At 47.1% G+C, this 15,769-nt stretch overlaps 1 protein-coding gene across 2 annotated transcripts in view; it reads left to right on the forward strand.

Moving 5' to 3' along the window:
- LOC117795990 overlaps positions 1-15,769 on the forward strand; it is a 36,487-nt gene that overhangs the window by 428 nt on the left and 20,290 nt on the right. The window contains exons 2-5 of one of the 2 annotated variants that reach the window (XM_034642525.1): positions 343-460; positions 4,566-4,727; positions 7,471-7,532; positions 12,673-15,190. In XM_034642525.1, the coding sequence (XP_034498416.1) occupies positions 343-460; positions 4,566-4,727; positions 7,471-7,532; positions 12,673-12,779 (449 nt within the window). In that variant the 3' untranslated portion in view covers positions 12,780-15,190. Of the gene's footprint in view, positions 1-342; positions 461-4,565; positions 4,728-7,470; positions 7,533-12,672; positions 15,191-15,769 lie in introns of those variants that run through there. The other variant, XM_034642524.1, reaches the window with a different exon arrangement.

Here is a 15,769-nt window from a genome sequence, read left to right on the forward strand (position 1 = left end):
GCCGGCCCGCCGCTCCCCTCTCCGCGCCGCGCCCCGCCCCCAGCGCCGCCCGCACGCCCGGGACCACCTGACGCGGGCCTGGCTCCGCCCCAGCCCTGCGGACCCGAAGGGGCGGGGCTTCCCGGCACCGGGCCCACCCCCTCCACGCCAACCCGCCTTCCCATTGGTCGCTGCCGACCGTTCGCAGGTTCCTGGCGCCGCGGCTGGGGCTGCCCCGCCAGCCACCGACCCGCCCCTCTCCACCCCCTGCGCCTACGTGTCTTGCCCCGGGGCCCGCCCCCTTTTGAGGGCTCTCATTCTCAACCCCAGGTCGACCCATTTCTGTCTCCCATTGGCCCGCAGCAGCTCCAGCCATTGGTCCGTGGTACCTGTCCATTTCCTGCGAGAGTTCAACACCTCCCGGCAGGAAGAGGATGCGGCCTCATTGGGCGCATGAGCAGGGATGGGTGGATCCTCAAAGGTAAGGCCGAACCTCCATTCAGGCAGAAGAGGCTGGAGGAGGCCGCGCCCTGTTTGCTGTGGTAGGGCAGGGGCCCGTTGAGCAGCACCTGTGCTCTTGATGCTGAAGTGAGCTTTTGAGAGTGAGTAGAGGAAAAGCGAGCTGGGTTGTACCTTCCCCGCCAGAACCCTTTCTTCTCCAGCTCCCTCTACAGTTGGATTCTTCCCGCTCTTGGGTGTGCCTCTGCCCCAGTCCAACCAGGTGGATCAGCTTCCGCTCCCGGCCCCACTCCCACCTACGAAACCTTTCATCTCCATAAGGCCTTTAGGCCCATTGGAATGTTCTTTAGAAGCACTCTTGAAACTACAGTTCTCACGTTTTTACACAGCTCCCTCGTGGCTGGTTCCTATAAAGAGAGACTCCAACACCGTCACTTTTCAGAACTCGGAGAGAATGAGAGACTACCTTACTGGGGCTTCAAACTGAGGCTGGAGAGCTCAGTTTGAAAGCTGTCCGTCAAGGGGGCTTGGTCTCTCTGAACCGACTCAGTGTTTCTACAATTGTTTCTTTCGCTTGAGTGAATTCCACCTGAGATCATGGCGACCCCTAGAAACGTGATCAAGTCAGTGTTTCTACAATTGTTTCTTTCGCTTGAGTGAATTCCACCTGAGATCATGGCGACCCCTAGAAACGTGATCAAGAACCGAAGAGGAATATACATACGAGCCAATACTACAGTCCATGATCAAGCGCCAATCTTTTCCTGCATCCTTGTGTTGTTGTTTCTCAAACGTTAAGAAAGAATGAGATAAGGGCATCTGGGTGGCTCAGTCGGTTAAGCGTCTGCCTTCGGCTGGGCTGGTGATCCCGGGGTCCTGGAATCCAGTCCCTTGTCGGGCTCAGTGGGGAGTCTGCTTCTTCCTCTCCATCCGTGCTCACTCTCTCTCTCTCTCTCTCAAGTAAATAAATAATTTTTTAAAAAAGGAAAGAAAGAATGAAAAAAGTGAGCCCTAATATTTCTTCTTTGCTTTAATCCTATCATAGTAATGTAGATTTCCAAGGAGAACCCTTTCTGACATTTCAAAACACATCAATTCTGAAAGGTCTAGCCCAATCTCTACCAAACTGTGTTACCTTTTCCCCTTCAGCGGTAGGAATAAATACGATTTGTTTAGCAAGAAATAGTGCTTCCCCCAGTATTTTCTGTTTAATTTTAGTTTGAGGTTGATCGTTAGACAAATGAAGACAGGCAATTTGTAAAGATAATCAGGGCTGGCATCTTCAGCCCTGTTCCCACCAGCTGTCTGATCATGGGCAAGTACTTAACACTGTAGTTCAGTCTGCTCCTCCTTTATGTGAGGGGTGTGGACTGGAAGATCTGTGTTCTTGTAGGCCCCACATTCTGTGGTGTGTATAAAAGTATGCCTACACTGTATACCTAGGCATCCCACACATTTGGAGTCTTGGAGAAGACCATCCAGTGTAGGTCTTGAGAAAGGATTTGTGAGTAAATGCCCTAAAACTAATGTTCAGATTCTTATTGGACATAGGATCAGTTAACAGGAAAAGATATGGATGAATCTTTGAGTAAATTCTCTAAGTTTTGTTCAATCTAGAACACTCCCAAGCAGAGGAGCAGCAAAGTGGTGGTAGAGGTACTCCGCTTTAAAAAAAGACCGTAAGAAAAAAGGTTTTCTTTTTTTAAAAAATATTTCGTTTATTTATTTGAGAGAGAAAGCACGAGCAGCAGGAGGGGCAGGGGGAGAAGGGGAGGGAGAAGCTGACCCCCCACTGAGCAGGGAACCCAACAAGGGGCTCGATCCCAGGATCCTGGGATCCTGACCCAAGCCACAGAGAGACACTTAACCCACTGAGTCACCCCGGGTGCCCCCTGAAAAGAGATTTTCTTGATAAAATTTTAATTTGGAGGGAAAAGAAATTTTTCATAGACATGCACACATAGAAATAGAAACAGAAACAAAGAAAACTAGGAAGGTAGAAACTTGTCAGTGGTAGATCTCTTTCAAGTAGTAGGATTATGAGGAATTAGGCAATTTTTATTGTCACTTTGCTTATTGGTAATTTTGTATGCTTCACTGTAGCTTTTCTGATCTCCATTCTTCTCCCAACCAGAGGAGAAGAGGAAAAAAAATCCTTGATCCCTCTCAGTAGGAAAAGTCTAACTCCACATAGAATGTAAATCTTTAATACCACAGCATGTGTTTAGGACTTTATGAAGAGTCAACTCATCAAACATTTCAAGAAGTCATTCAGTAAATATTTGTCTGATGGGTAAGGACTAGGAATTCAAATGAGGGAAGATCCTTTGGGCTACAGTTGTCTAGCAGGGTTTCATGGATGGGGCAGAGCCAAAGCTATTCCTGAAGGAAGGGGTCAGGGGTGGAGCAGGGAAGATTCTGCACGAAGGAAAAAAGGGAGAATATGAGCACAGCCACAGAGGTGGGATGGAATGTGTAGGCTCGTCCAAATGGAATAAAGGATGAGGAAGAACTGAAAATACGTTGAGACCAGATTCTAGAGGGCCTCGTAATTGCTTGAATCATACTAATAATTGTTTAGTTGATTATTTGTAATTATTTAATGCCCAGTTTGTTCACCATAAGGGTGGAAACCTGTCTGTCCGGTTCTCCACAATTCTCCCAGCACCTAGAGAGTGCCTAGCACATAACTGGCTCTTGGTACACGTTTGTGACTGAGTGGCAAACTTGAATACCAAGCTAAGAAGCCTGGCTTTTGTTTAGCAAATAAAAGGTCATCACGAAAGATTCTGTACAGGGCTGTGAGGTGATGTAATATCTCTGTCACCTAGGACTATAAGAGATGAGGAATGCATAGAGAGGTTCTTACATTGGGCATTGAAGGATGGATGTCACTTCCAGAGTGGAGACTAGAAAGCATGCTCATGGAAATTAATGTGATAGACAGCAGTGACAGCCTGCAAAGAGGGGAGAGTGCAGAAGGGGAGTTGTGGGAAATAAAATAGACTAAATAAAAGAAGGGCAGGTAGCAAAAGACTTTGAAAGCCAGAGGGAATTACCAAGAATTTACCACTGTTAAGTTCTCGAGCAGTGGTTGACAAATATCACCCAAAAAGGACCATTTTCTCTATCACACTGAAAAGTCTAGCATCAGCGGTACAGCTCGGTGCCAGATTTTACACCAGATCATGATTTGTCCTGGCTCTGTCCATTAAAAACTGTGCGACTTTGGGGGTGCCTGGGCAACATGGTTGAGTGTCTGATTCTTGGTTTCAGCTCATGTTATGATCTCAGGGTCATGAGATCAAGCCCCACGTCAGGCTCCCCGCTCAGTGTGGAGTCTGCTTGAAATTCTCTCTCTCCAAAATAAATAAATAAATCTTAAAAAACCAAAAACAACAACAACAACAACAACAAAAACTGTGTGACTTTGGGCAAGGAGCCTGTTTGAACCTCAGTTTCCTCATTGCTAAATAGGGATAGCAATAGAAACTCCTTTTTCTAGAGGTTTATAGAATTTCAGTCAGACAAGTCATCCAGAAGTTCTTAGCATGCTGCTTAGCACCAGCTAAATAGTCCAAGTATTTACTTGCTTCTTTCTGCTCCTCGTCACTGTTAGAAACACCCTTCATCACACCCTAGAAAGCTGCAGAGGCTTCCTGACTGGGAGGTCAACTATGTTTTTTCCCTCTAGAAAAGACAAGGGAGGGAAAAGGAAGAAGGGAGAAAGAAGGAAGCAAAGGAGACAAGAAGGGAGTTAGAATGGAGTGAGGGAGGAAGCAAGGAGAAGCAGAAAGAAGCAGACCGATGGTTAAGTCTGGGACCTCGGACGCTGACAGAAATGGAAGCCATACTTGCTGTTTGCCATTAGGCAAGGCAACCTCCTGGTGTCCCAGATCCCTCTTTAGGAAACTGGAGATACTCGTACTTATCTTACTGGGCTCCTGGAGTGATTACATGATATGACGTGTATTACATGCTCAGTGCAGTCTACAAAGAGTAGGTATCATTATGATTACTTGAGCCTAAAATATGATTTGGTAAATAAATGTCATGCTCTCCTCAGTTCTTCTGGGAAATACAGTAGTAGCCGCCCCCCGCCCCGTCCTGGGTTTCACTTTCTGCAGCTTGAGCTCCGCATGGCCAACGGGAGCCGATGATCTTCCTACTGACTGTCATCAGGAGGTCCGAGGAAGCCTAATTCCCCATCACAATGCCCACGTCCTCCGCCTCACTTCCTCTCACCACCGAGGCTGTTATCACCTCACGTCACTGCAAGCAGCAGGAGGGTGAGTACAATAAAATGAGATATTTTGAAAGAGCATATCCACTTAACTTTTATTACAGTACCTTGTTATAATTGTTCTATCATTACTTATTGTTCATCTCTTACCATGCCTAATTTATAAATTCAACTTTATCACAGGTATGCATGTATAGGAAAACACATATTATATACAGGATTCAGTACTATCTGTGGTTTCAGACATCCGTGGGGGTCCTGGAATATATCCCGTGCAGATCAAGAGAATTTTTTTTTTGAGAGAGAGAGATAGAGAGTGAGCAAGAGAGCACAAGCCAGGAGGAGTGGCAGAGGGAGAAGCAGACTCCCGACTGAGCAGGGAGCCGGATGCAGGGCTCTATTCCAGGACCCCGGGATCATGACCTGAGCCGAAGGCAGATACTTAACTGACTGAGCCACCCAGGTGTCCCAGGGAGGGATTCTCGTGTTATACACATCAGTACTTTGCTGCTAAAATCCCTCAGGCAGACATGGAGCTTTTCTGAGTCAGCCTGACCCCCTCACTTCTCACCATTCGAGGAGAGGAGCCCTAGTTCCTGCCTCATAAACTCCATTTGCACTAAAGATGATTTTCAGTAAATGTTTTGGGAAGGTGTATGATGGGACTGCTGGAACAAAAGTTTCAGAGCCAAACACTTGGCTTCCCATTCTGGATCAACCAGTGACTTTAGACAAGGTGCTTCACTTCTCTGAGCCTCTGTTTCATCCCTTGTTGTGTAAAATGAGTTGGCTGTGAGGGTCAGATGAAGTGAGGACAACTCCTAGCTGGACCTAATGTATACTCAACAAATTGTGAATGTTCTTAGCTCAATCAATAGTATTTTAATTCCTGTCTTCTGAGAGTTCACGGGGCTTGATACATCAAAGTGGTAAGAAATTTGCCTCCTTTCTCTTATGAAATCTTGATTCAGAAGACTACTAAGGAGGGCAGCTGTTTAGAACATCATACCCCTGGAGAGCGAGTTGCAGCGTAACAATGAGCAGAGCCTTGAATCAAGGAATGAAGGTCAAGCAGAATTCAGCTCCATTCAGCCTAGTGTAGGGCTAGCCGGTGGGACGGCCCTCTGTGACATCACACCTCTTACGACCGTGCCAGGGCTCTGCAAGGATTCCACTTAAGCATTTTTTTAAAAAAATATTTTATTTATGTATTTGAGAGCAAGCGAGCATGGGGGCGGAGCACAGAGGGAAAAGCTGACTCCCTGATGAGCAGGGAGCCCAACATGGTGCTAGACCCCAGGACCCTGAGATCATGACCTGAGCCAACTGAGCCACCCAGGCACCCTCCACTTAAGCATTTTAGTCAAGGGCCCCAAACAATCAAAACAAGAATGAAAGTAAAGGGCAAAATCATCCCTACTACTGGGGTTTTTGAAGAACATGTAATGAGAGGAAAAATGATCACATAAAGTAAAAAAGAAGGAAGAGAAAACTGTTGTAGGGGCGCCTGGGTGGCTCAGTCATTAATCATCTGCTTTCGGCTCAGGGCGTGATCCCGGCATTCTGGGATTGAGCCCCACATCAGGCTCCTCTGCTATGAGCCTGCTTCTTCCTCTCCCACTCCCCCTGCTTGTGTTCCCTCTCTCGCTGGCTGTCTCTATCTCTGTCAAATAAATAAATAAAATCTTTTAAAAAAAAAAGAAAAGAAAACTGTTGTAATCTTAAAGTAATTTTTAAATAAATTTAATCAAGAGAAAAAATCATAAATGTAATATATTCCTGATTTTATGGAAAATATATTTGCATGAATATTATTGAAAGAAATATATCAGGGACGCCTGGGTGGCTCAGTGAGTTAAGTGTCTGCCTTTGGCTCAGGTCATGATCCCAGGGTTCAGGGATTGAATCCAGCATTGGGCTCCTTGCTCAGCAGGGAGCCTGATTCTCCCTCTGCCTGCCCCTCCCCCTGCTTTGTGTATGGCACGCTCTCCCTCTGATAACGAAATAAAATCTTAAAAAAAAAAAAAGAAATATATCAAAATATGAACAATTGTCTCTAGTCGGGATGGTGGGATTAGGAATGATTTCTTTTTTATCTTTGTCCTGTACTATTCAGTATTTTCAACCATTAAAATGTACTCATTTGCTGGGGCGCCTGGGTGGCACAGCGGTTAAGCGTCTGCCTTCGGCTCAGGGCGTGATCCCGGCGTTATGGGATCGAGCCCCACATCAGGCTCCTCCGCTATGAGCCTACTTCTTCCTCTCCCACTCCCCCTGCTTGTGTTCCCTCTCTCGCTGGCTGTCTCTATCTCTGTCGAATAAATAAATTATATTTAAAAAAAAATAAATTAATTAAAAAATCTTAAAAAAAAAAAGTACTCATTTGCCAATCAAAGAAGTGCGTTGTTATCAGTGATAATTATGAAGACTTTTAATGATGTCGAAATGTGCTTAGTATAATGATAAATGAAAAACTACTGAAAAAACCCCTTTATACTGTTAAAAACAAGACAACAGTCCCCAAATGGAGTCACTTATGCTAAGCCCCATGTCACCGAATTGAGATTTATTGACAGTTTCAGCTTCTCCCAGAAATGGAGTCTTAATCTAGTCAATCAGGAATCACCTCGACCGGCATCTGCCTGACAGACCCCTACCATGCCCTGAAGGAGAGTGATCTTGCCATAACCAATCCACTTGTTGCCCAATTAACTTCTTGTTCCTGCTCCTCCTTCCTGTAAGAGTCTTTCATTTTGCACAGCCCCTCAGAGCTCCTTTCTCTCTGCTAGGTGGGATGCTGCCCTATTCATGAATCCTTGGATAAAGCCAAAGATCTTTAAACTTCACTCAGGTGAGTTTTGTTTTTTAGCACTACAACCTGACCACAAACGTGTGTGCGTGTGGGTGCATTTGGGTAATATGAAAACATTCTTAGTTACTCCTGAGCTGAGTGGTGGAACATGGGTAATTTGTAATTAGAATAAAGAATCACAAAGTCACTTTTATTTGTTGTAATCTAAAGTAAATTTCAAGCCAAAAGCATTATTGTTAGTTGGAGAGGTGGCAGAGGAGGGGAAAAACTAGAACGCGATAATGACATTAATGACAATGACAGTGGCTACTATGAGTTTAGGGCTTATTGTGTGCCATGCACTGTTCACAGTCTGTTTTGTTATATTATTCATTATTTATAAGGAGGAGTCTTTTAATGGCTGTTTCAAGCAAACAGCAAAGTCCCGGGATAAACAATCCAGTTCTTCCCTGGCCTTCCTACCTCCTGGAGGGAACATTCTTGGTTATGTGCAGACAGATATGCGGCTACTCACTTTTAGAACCAATGTATATAGAGCTGGGGCCTCACCTAACACCACCATTGAACTCTTTTGTTTTCCAGCTTTTCAGCTTGGTCTTTAAATCACCCTGGTGACAAAGGTTTAGCTGAAATTTCCACTCACTTGCTTTTGAGGTTTATACCTTCTTATCTGAAAAAAAAAATCAATTTAATGATTTTTGTTATATGTTATCGAAACAAACCAGAGAGATGTGATGAAGGAGCAGCTCTCACAGGTGTCCATGAAAAATAATAGTTTCTAATAGGCGGGCTGTTTATTCAGATTTGGCATGACAACGCCTTCTTAGAGACCGTGGTAGACAATTGCGCCACCGTGTGGTAATGAGGGGTATGGAGACTTATTTTACGCTTTAAGTGCCGAAAGTAACCTTAGTGGCCACTGGGTGGAGCTCTTTCTATTTGTTGTGGAAATTGAGACCCGGACAAGTGTTACCAATTGGGGCCGTGAACCCAAATCTTCAGGCCCTCTTCAGACCCTTTCTTGGCACACAGCTGCTTCCGGTTCTAAGTGTTAACCCAGGAATGTCTGCATGTCAGCTGCGGGGGAGCTCAGAGCCAGGTAGGGCAAAAACTCAGTTTTACCTCTAAGGAAATCAAAGCCTGGAAATCAAAGCCTGGAGGGTCTAAATGATTTGCTAGAGGATACGCATCTAATGTTGTGTCCCTTGTTTATTATTCATTTACTCACCAAATATTGAGACATGTGTCTACTGTGTGTCAGGTGCTGTTCAAGGCACTGGAGATACAATAGTGAGCAAAGCAGACAAAAATCCTTTCATACCTCTTATCTTCTAGCAGGGGAGACAAACGAGATAAGTAAAATACATAATATAGTATTCAAAAGGGCTCAATGCTGAGAAGAAAAAAAGGCGTGGTACAGGTTGGGTGGAGAGAGAGACAGGGGACTAGAAGGGGTCATATTTCAGCGCGGCCGAAGCAGGTCTCCTTCACGAGATGACTTTTGAAATAAGGATCTGAAGGAATTGAAACCAGCCATACAGATATGGGGGGAGAACATTTGGGCAGTGGGGACAATGAGCAGGAATGAGAGTTCCAGGCCAGTAGGAGATAGGAGAGGTCATGGGGGGAGGGGCAGATCATGTGGGACTTTGGGGTCAAAGAAGGACTTGGGCTTTTCCTTTGAGTGACATGGGGACCATCTGGGAGTTTTCAGCAGAGGAGTGGTGTGGTCAGACTTTAGGACGGAAACACTCAGACTGCCAGACCTCACAACGGGTTGCAGGAAACAAGGGTAGAGACAGACGAGGAGGCTCTTCCATGAGGCTGGCAAGAGATAACAGCAGGCTGGACAAGGGAGGTGACAGTGGGTATGGAAAAATGTGGGCCCAATTTTAAAATCTATTTCACGGGTAGAGCAGCTAGCTTTGCTAATGGACTAGGAGTATGAAAGAGAGGAGACAAGGGAGATAGCAAGTAGGCCTGAGCAACTAGAAGCTTAGCAATATCAGTACTGGAGACAGGGGGGAGCACAGCTTACTGTCAGACCTGCTAAGTGTGAGCTCACTGGTCCACACCGAAGTGGAGATGTCAGGCCCGCAGTGGATTGCGTAGGTCTGGAGTTCAGCCAAGGACCAGGAAATAGTAACAGTTAGTGAAAACAATCCTTCTGTCAAGTGACTAAGAGCACCATAATGACGAGAAAACATCCAGGCCCCAATGATAAAATACTTCCTGTTGTAGCGGTGAGCTTTCCCGATTGCTCTACCCAAAGAAACCTTTCAAAGCGGCTCTGCCTTGCATAGTGGAAAGCTGCTAACCTTTTGCTCAGACATGAGACATGAGTCTCCTGACACTGGTTAGTCTTCAGGAGGTTGGCTGCATGTTTCCTGGATTATGGGATAGAGCCTGCGTGAGGTCAGTGGGAGCCCCAGAGGGCGGCCTGCCAGGCCCATGGAACATCAGGGAAACTATCCTGTGCTTCCTGTCTTACTAAAGGTAGAGGAGACCCTGATCTGAGGACTTCCCATCTTTGCTTCCTTGGATTTTGCTTATGCCCAGGTCAGGTGCAATTGCTTGCAGCTGCGTGATCTCTTTATTATCTTATTACCTGCATTTGACACCCGCCCCGAAAGCTCTGTTCATGGTGGAATTGATATTCCTTCTTTTGCACCGTGTCCTCTCCTGGGGACAAGGGCAAGGGATGGCAGAGTGCCTGAGCACTTACTGAGTAATGATCCATATGCCCTCACTCAGTATACCCAGACAATGCCATTGACCTCCCAGCTGTGCCACTGATTCTAACCACAAGTGACCTTTAAACCATGGTTTGCAGTTGCGAAGACACTTTTACATATAAGCCCTGGTGCACTGATTAAAAGTAGAGACTCTGAAGCCGGACTGCCTGGGTTTGAATCCCACTTCTGCTAGGACTTGCTGTTGGTCTAGGACAATTAAACTCTCTGCTAAGCCTCAGTTTCTTCAACTGCAAAATGGGGATTTAAAAAAAATTCATACCTTCCTCCTAAAGTGTTTTTTTTGAGAGCTTCACTGAGGTATAATTAATATCCGCAGAATGGCATACATTCAATGTGTACAATTTGATCAGTTTGCATATATGCAAACACTCAAGGTCTAAAGTGATTTTAAGGATTAAGTGAGGTGATACATGGGAAGCACTAAAATCAATACCTGAGGGGCGCCTGGATGGCTCAGTGGGTTAAACGTCTGCCTTCGGCTCAAGTCATGATCCCAGGGTCCTGGGATCGAGCCCCACACTGGGCTCTGCTCATGGGGGAGCCTGCTTCTCCCTCCGCCCTTCCCCCCACCCCTGCTTGTGCACACGTGCCTGTGCGCACAGTCTCTCTCCTCTCTCTGTCAAATAAATAAAATCTTTAAACAATGAAATAAAATCAATGCCTGGGACATAAGCAGCCCTCAGTAAAGGCAGAAGTGATTATATAACCAATTTGGGCCCTCAAAAAAATCCTGTAAGGTGGATATTCTTTCTAGCCCAGTTTACTAATAAGGAAACTGAGGCTCAGAGAGGCTCTTCAGTGTGGTAACACAGTAGGAAGTAGCAGAAACACTGGACCCAATCGTGAGTATTCCCTTCGATTCCCAAGCTTCTTCCCACTCGGAATCTATCTCCCCCGGGTTGACACCTGGGGCAGCCCACTCACCCTTCATCCCACGCCTTCCCTTTCTTCCTCCCAAACTCAGAGCCTGGACCCAGGCGACCGAGCCCCGGGCCAGGCTGAACCCCTCGCCTCACCGCAGATGCAGGGCAGCCTCTCCCTCAGAGAATCCCTAGTCCAGAGGTTCCGACCCAGCTCGAGGACCCGCTGGGGACGTCTGTTGGGGCCCAAGGAGAGTACAGAGGCAGTCCAGTTTGGACCGGTCCCACACCGTGTTTGGGAACTCCCTCCCGGCCTTCCTGCTTCAGGGTTGGGGGTTATGCCTGGCCTCTGGACATTTAAATTCCCATGCTCCATCTCTGGGCCTCTGGCAGGTCGTGAGTAGAAGCTTTCTCTCCCGGTGAAATGGAACAATTTCCCCATTCAGACGTGGACTGGATGTGGAGGAATAGAAAACCTCCGAGAGGCTTGGCCTGAGCTCAGGTTTTGACTTGAGCAACCTGGTGTCTTGTTTTTCTTCTCTCTTCACCCCCCTTCCTTCTTACCTGCATTCCTCCCTCCCGCCCCTCCTACCTAACTTCCTCCCTTCCTTTAAAGAGAATGGTGCGCTGTGCTCTGCTGCCCGTGCCCCAGGGGCAGAATTGCAATAGGTCTTGAGCAAGCCGCCCCAGGATCTCGCAGATCTCGATCTCGCTACTTCTACCTGAGGCCGCCTGCTTACTGAACTGGGTGAGCTGGGCTTGGAATGGTCACTTTGCACAGTGCAGGTGTCTTTGGTGTGGGGCGAGAATTTGGCTAGGTGTGAGTGTTCTCCTAATTTAAGCCACCGGTTGTAAATATAGGTCTTGGTGCCTATTAATAACCCACAGTCAGCACACTTGTCTCCTGTTACTCCAATTACTGCAACTGTGACCCCCTCTCTTCCCTGCCTCCCCTCACAGCTCTGCGTGCACAGGCTGGGCCATCTGTGTCCCTCATGAGCCGTAGCTGGGCCTGCGCATGCCCTCCAGTTCATCTCCCTTCCTCTCTTTGGGGGCTGTGACACTAAGTCACTAATAGGGCTAGGTGAGAAGGAAAGGAAAGAGGAAAATAATAGCAGTTTATTCTGATAAACCTTGAAACCCTTAAAATTATACCCCTGGGCTCCTTCCTGTCATTGGCTATGAAAATAGTGGTCCTGGTTCTCAGGGCTTCGAAGGTCTGTGGTTTGGATAAGGAGTCTTTCCGCTGGGTGGGATTGCTATGTGTGCCGAATCCACGGACAGCCCATGAAGTTTCTCTTTTTGTCCGCGAAGCCTCCAGTACCCCCCTTCTGTTTGCTCCTTCCTGTCAGCGTCTCTCCTTTTCATAACCTGTGGCCAAGAAAGGACTTGAAACATTACATGTAAATAAGGAACACTACAAGTATTACCTGAAATGGAGATTGGAAACTTAAAAGGAACCGAAGAAAGGAAGCATCTTGATAGAGGAAACCAAGAACTCTAGGAAACACCATCCTGGCTTCTATGTCCCTAGTTAGCAACCGGAACCTCTCTCGCCCACAGCTGCCTCTTCCTTAAAACGGGGATCTCAAGCCACACTTACCTTGTTGCGGAGGACGACACCGGATTGTTTCTCAAGATCTCTCCCAGCGCTGAAGAAACAAAGCTGAACAGAGGAATGGAGTCTCCCAGCAAGGTGGGGAGGAGGAATCAAGAGCCTGGGATTTCCAGAGCCTTCTTGGTTGGTACCCCTGAAAGCAGACTGCCAAGTGGGGCCTATGCAGCATAAATGTGGGGCCCCCAACCGTGTCTGACAGTAGTAATATCACCTTCGGGGCCCTTAGGTAATTCCGGCCCTGCATAATCACCCTGCTAGAATCCCACTGCTTCCTGCAGATATCGCTTCCTCTGCACAGCGGACTCCTTTCACACCTAGCTCCAAAGCTTCCCACACAGGGAACCCTTTCATGGGTATCCTAAAGACACACAGGAGGCTTCCTCTCAGGGCCATGCAGGACTGACCCATCCTCAGAGCCCCCCACACTTTGCACTGCCTTCTGCTCTCCATCCTGGACCATCAGACCTTTGAGGGAGAAGATTGGCCTCTTTACCTTTGTGGGGCACAATTTCTGTATGTCCTCCTTGAATGGAGAGAGATAATAGTACTCCTATAATGATCTCCCATCTATAAAGAGTTTTCCCCTACATTTTCTTGAGCCCTCACACAGCCTGGGGAGTGTGGACACAAAGAGGTAAAGGGACTTGGTCGTTTGGTGAGTGGCAGAACTGGAAGATCCAGCCCAGTTCAGAGATCATGAAACCCTTGTCGGTGTCCCTGACTGCTTCCTGTCATCTAGTAGAAAGCTCCCCAGGACAAGTGTGTCCCCTTCCACTTCTTTCTCCTTTCTCTCCCATCAAGTTCGAATGTCACACAGCCATGATAGCTGAGTCAAGTCCCAAGGAAATGAAAGTGTTAGTAACCTGCCTTCTTTCCTTGCTTGTCTACCTCCTCTGGGGAAGACCCTTTCTGGAGAGCTGAGGCTGTTCTGGAAGCATCTAACGTCAGGGCCTGGACCCTCTGCCTTAAGATATGATCTTTCTGAGCTGTTGCAGGCCCTCTCACTCAGCTGCCAACCTGGGCTAAGCCACAGCATAACTGGGGGCTCTTGAGGGCTCGTCTGTATTGTAATACTGTGCACCTCAGTTTTCTCACCTGTAAAAATAGGAATTCAACTGAATAAGCATCAGTTAGATGCCACCAGGTACAGAGCCCGGAGCTAGGTACTGGGGATAGAGAAGCAAAGATAAATAGGATACAGTCTCTGTCCTCAATAAATGTGAAGTCAAGTGGGAAAGACAAGAATTGAAAAACAGACACCATGGCAGAGTGAAATCAAGTAGATATGAAAGAAAGACTCTTACCTGATTTGCCTACCTCACACAGTTAGGTCAAGAATCAAGAATTCTTAAAGCACTGTACAAATATAAGCAAAGATTACACTATTTGGCTTCTGCAGGAGACACCAATTGGGTTGTCTGCCCACATCCCCCTTCCTTTCCAAGAACTGCTCCTAGAGCCAAATTCATAATGTAATGGCACTCCCCCCCCCACCCCACCTCCGCCATGCAGCGTGGGTCGTTTTGGTTGATTGAGTCGGGGCAGATCCCTGGCCCATGCTGGGCCATGGAGAGTCCCTGTTCTGGGCTTGGAATGGGAATGAAGGTACGGCGGTCTCAGTCACCCTGGGCTTTGAGAAGAGGAGATACAAGTTCTGGAGGCGTGGACAAGGTAGACCGGAGACCAAGACCTCGGTCTGCTGACAAGGTAGACTGAAAATGAAAGAATCCCAAGCTGCCACATTTGAGTGGAAGAGGGGAGCAGAGGCTCAGAGAGGAAGGAAGACAAGAGGCAGAGGCTCCCTGATATTCAGGACGAGGTTCAAGTCTGTCCCTGCCCGTCAGCAATGATATCCCAGTGAGGACCATCTTTTGCTAAAGATAGCTCTGTTGGACTTCAATCACTTGCAACTGAAAGAGTCATAATTAAGCAGTTCCTAAATGAATTCAACTCAGGCTAGTGTCAAATAGAAGTCCTCCCCCAGCCCAGGTAAGAGCTGCATCATTCAGTCAGTCAGTCAGCCAGCCAGTTCATGAATATTATTGAATGCCAGCTGTAACAAGCCTCCTAAGAAGAAAGAGTTGGCTGTACCCTCTATGATATGAGCTACCCCTGGCTGTCAGCCTTCTGGCCAGCCAGCCCTCCAAGCTCCTGAAATTACCCAGTTGTGCCCTGGGAACACGTTGGTGTTGCCTGAACTTGCTGTCGCTTGCAGTTATCTCTTAGACGCTATGATGTTTGCCCGTCCCTACTCCCCCTTCTGGTAGCATCTGCTAGACCGCACTCCTACCACGCACAGACTTTGGGGGAGCTTTCCCACCCTACCACATGCTCTGCTGGTAGGTTGCTAATCACAGACCCCTCCCCTGATCACAGGGTGGACACAGGACTTACGCCGGGCAGTCAGAATCTCTTCCTGGGAAATCTGAATTTTGAGCTGAGACAAATACAGAGGTTCATCTCATAGCCGCACCATGTAGAAAAGATCCCCAGCTGCCTGCTGAGCTCAGGGCAGCCCATGCCCTACACTCAGTTGTTCAGTTGTCCCTTTAAAGCTGTAGCCACTCCAGTATCCATCACTCAAAAAATAAATATCTTTTGAACGAAATTAGCCGATCGGGTATTTATAACCAGAGTCCTGACACATCTTTTCAGATAAAAGCTCATGGGTGAGTGAAGAAAAGACAAGGAAAGGGCAGAGAGAGACAAAGGTTGCATCGTGGCCTGTACCCAAGCCTACAGCCCAAGCCTAGATCCAATTTTTAAGACCCTTTAATGAATCTATATTTACCATGAGTTTATTTTTATTTATGGAAATCTACATGTGTTGTGTGGCTGAAGGCTCAAGCTTATTTCAGGAAAGCAAGTCTGTCGTTTCTCCAAACCCCCTGTGAGATCCTTCCACACCTGTTCCCCATTCTGCCAAGCCACCTATCACTCATTTCCAAAGCAAAGAATAAGCATCAGGACCCAGATTCCAGAGCAGGGTACCGGTGACCCTTGAAGAGACAGGCCTGTGATTTTTTTTTTTTTTTTTTTTTT

The sequence above is a fragment of the Ailuropoda melanoleuca genome, chromosome 14, assembly GCF_002007445.2.
Source record: "Ailuropoda melanoleuca isolate Jingjing chromosome 14, ASM200744v2, whole genome shotgun sequence".
NCBI classification, from domain to species: Eukaryota; Metazoa; Chordata; class Mammalia; order Carnivora; family Ursidae; genus Ailuropoda; species Ailuropoda melanoleuca.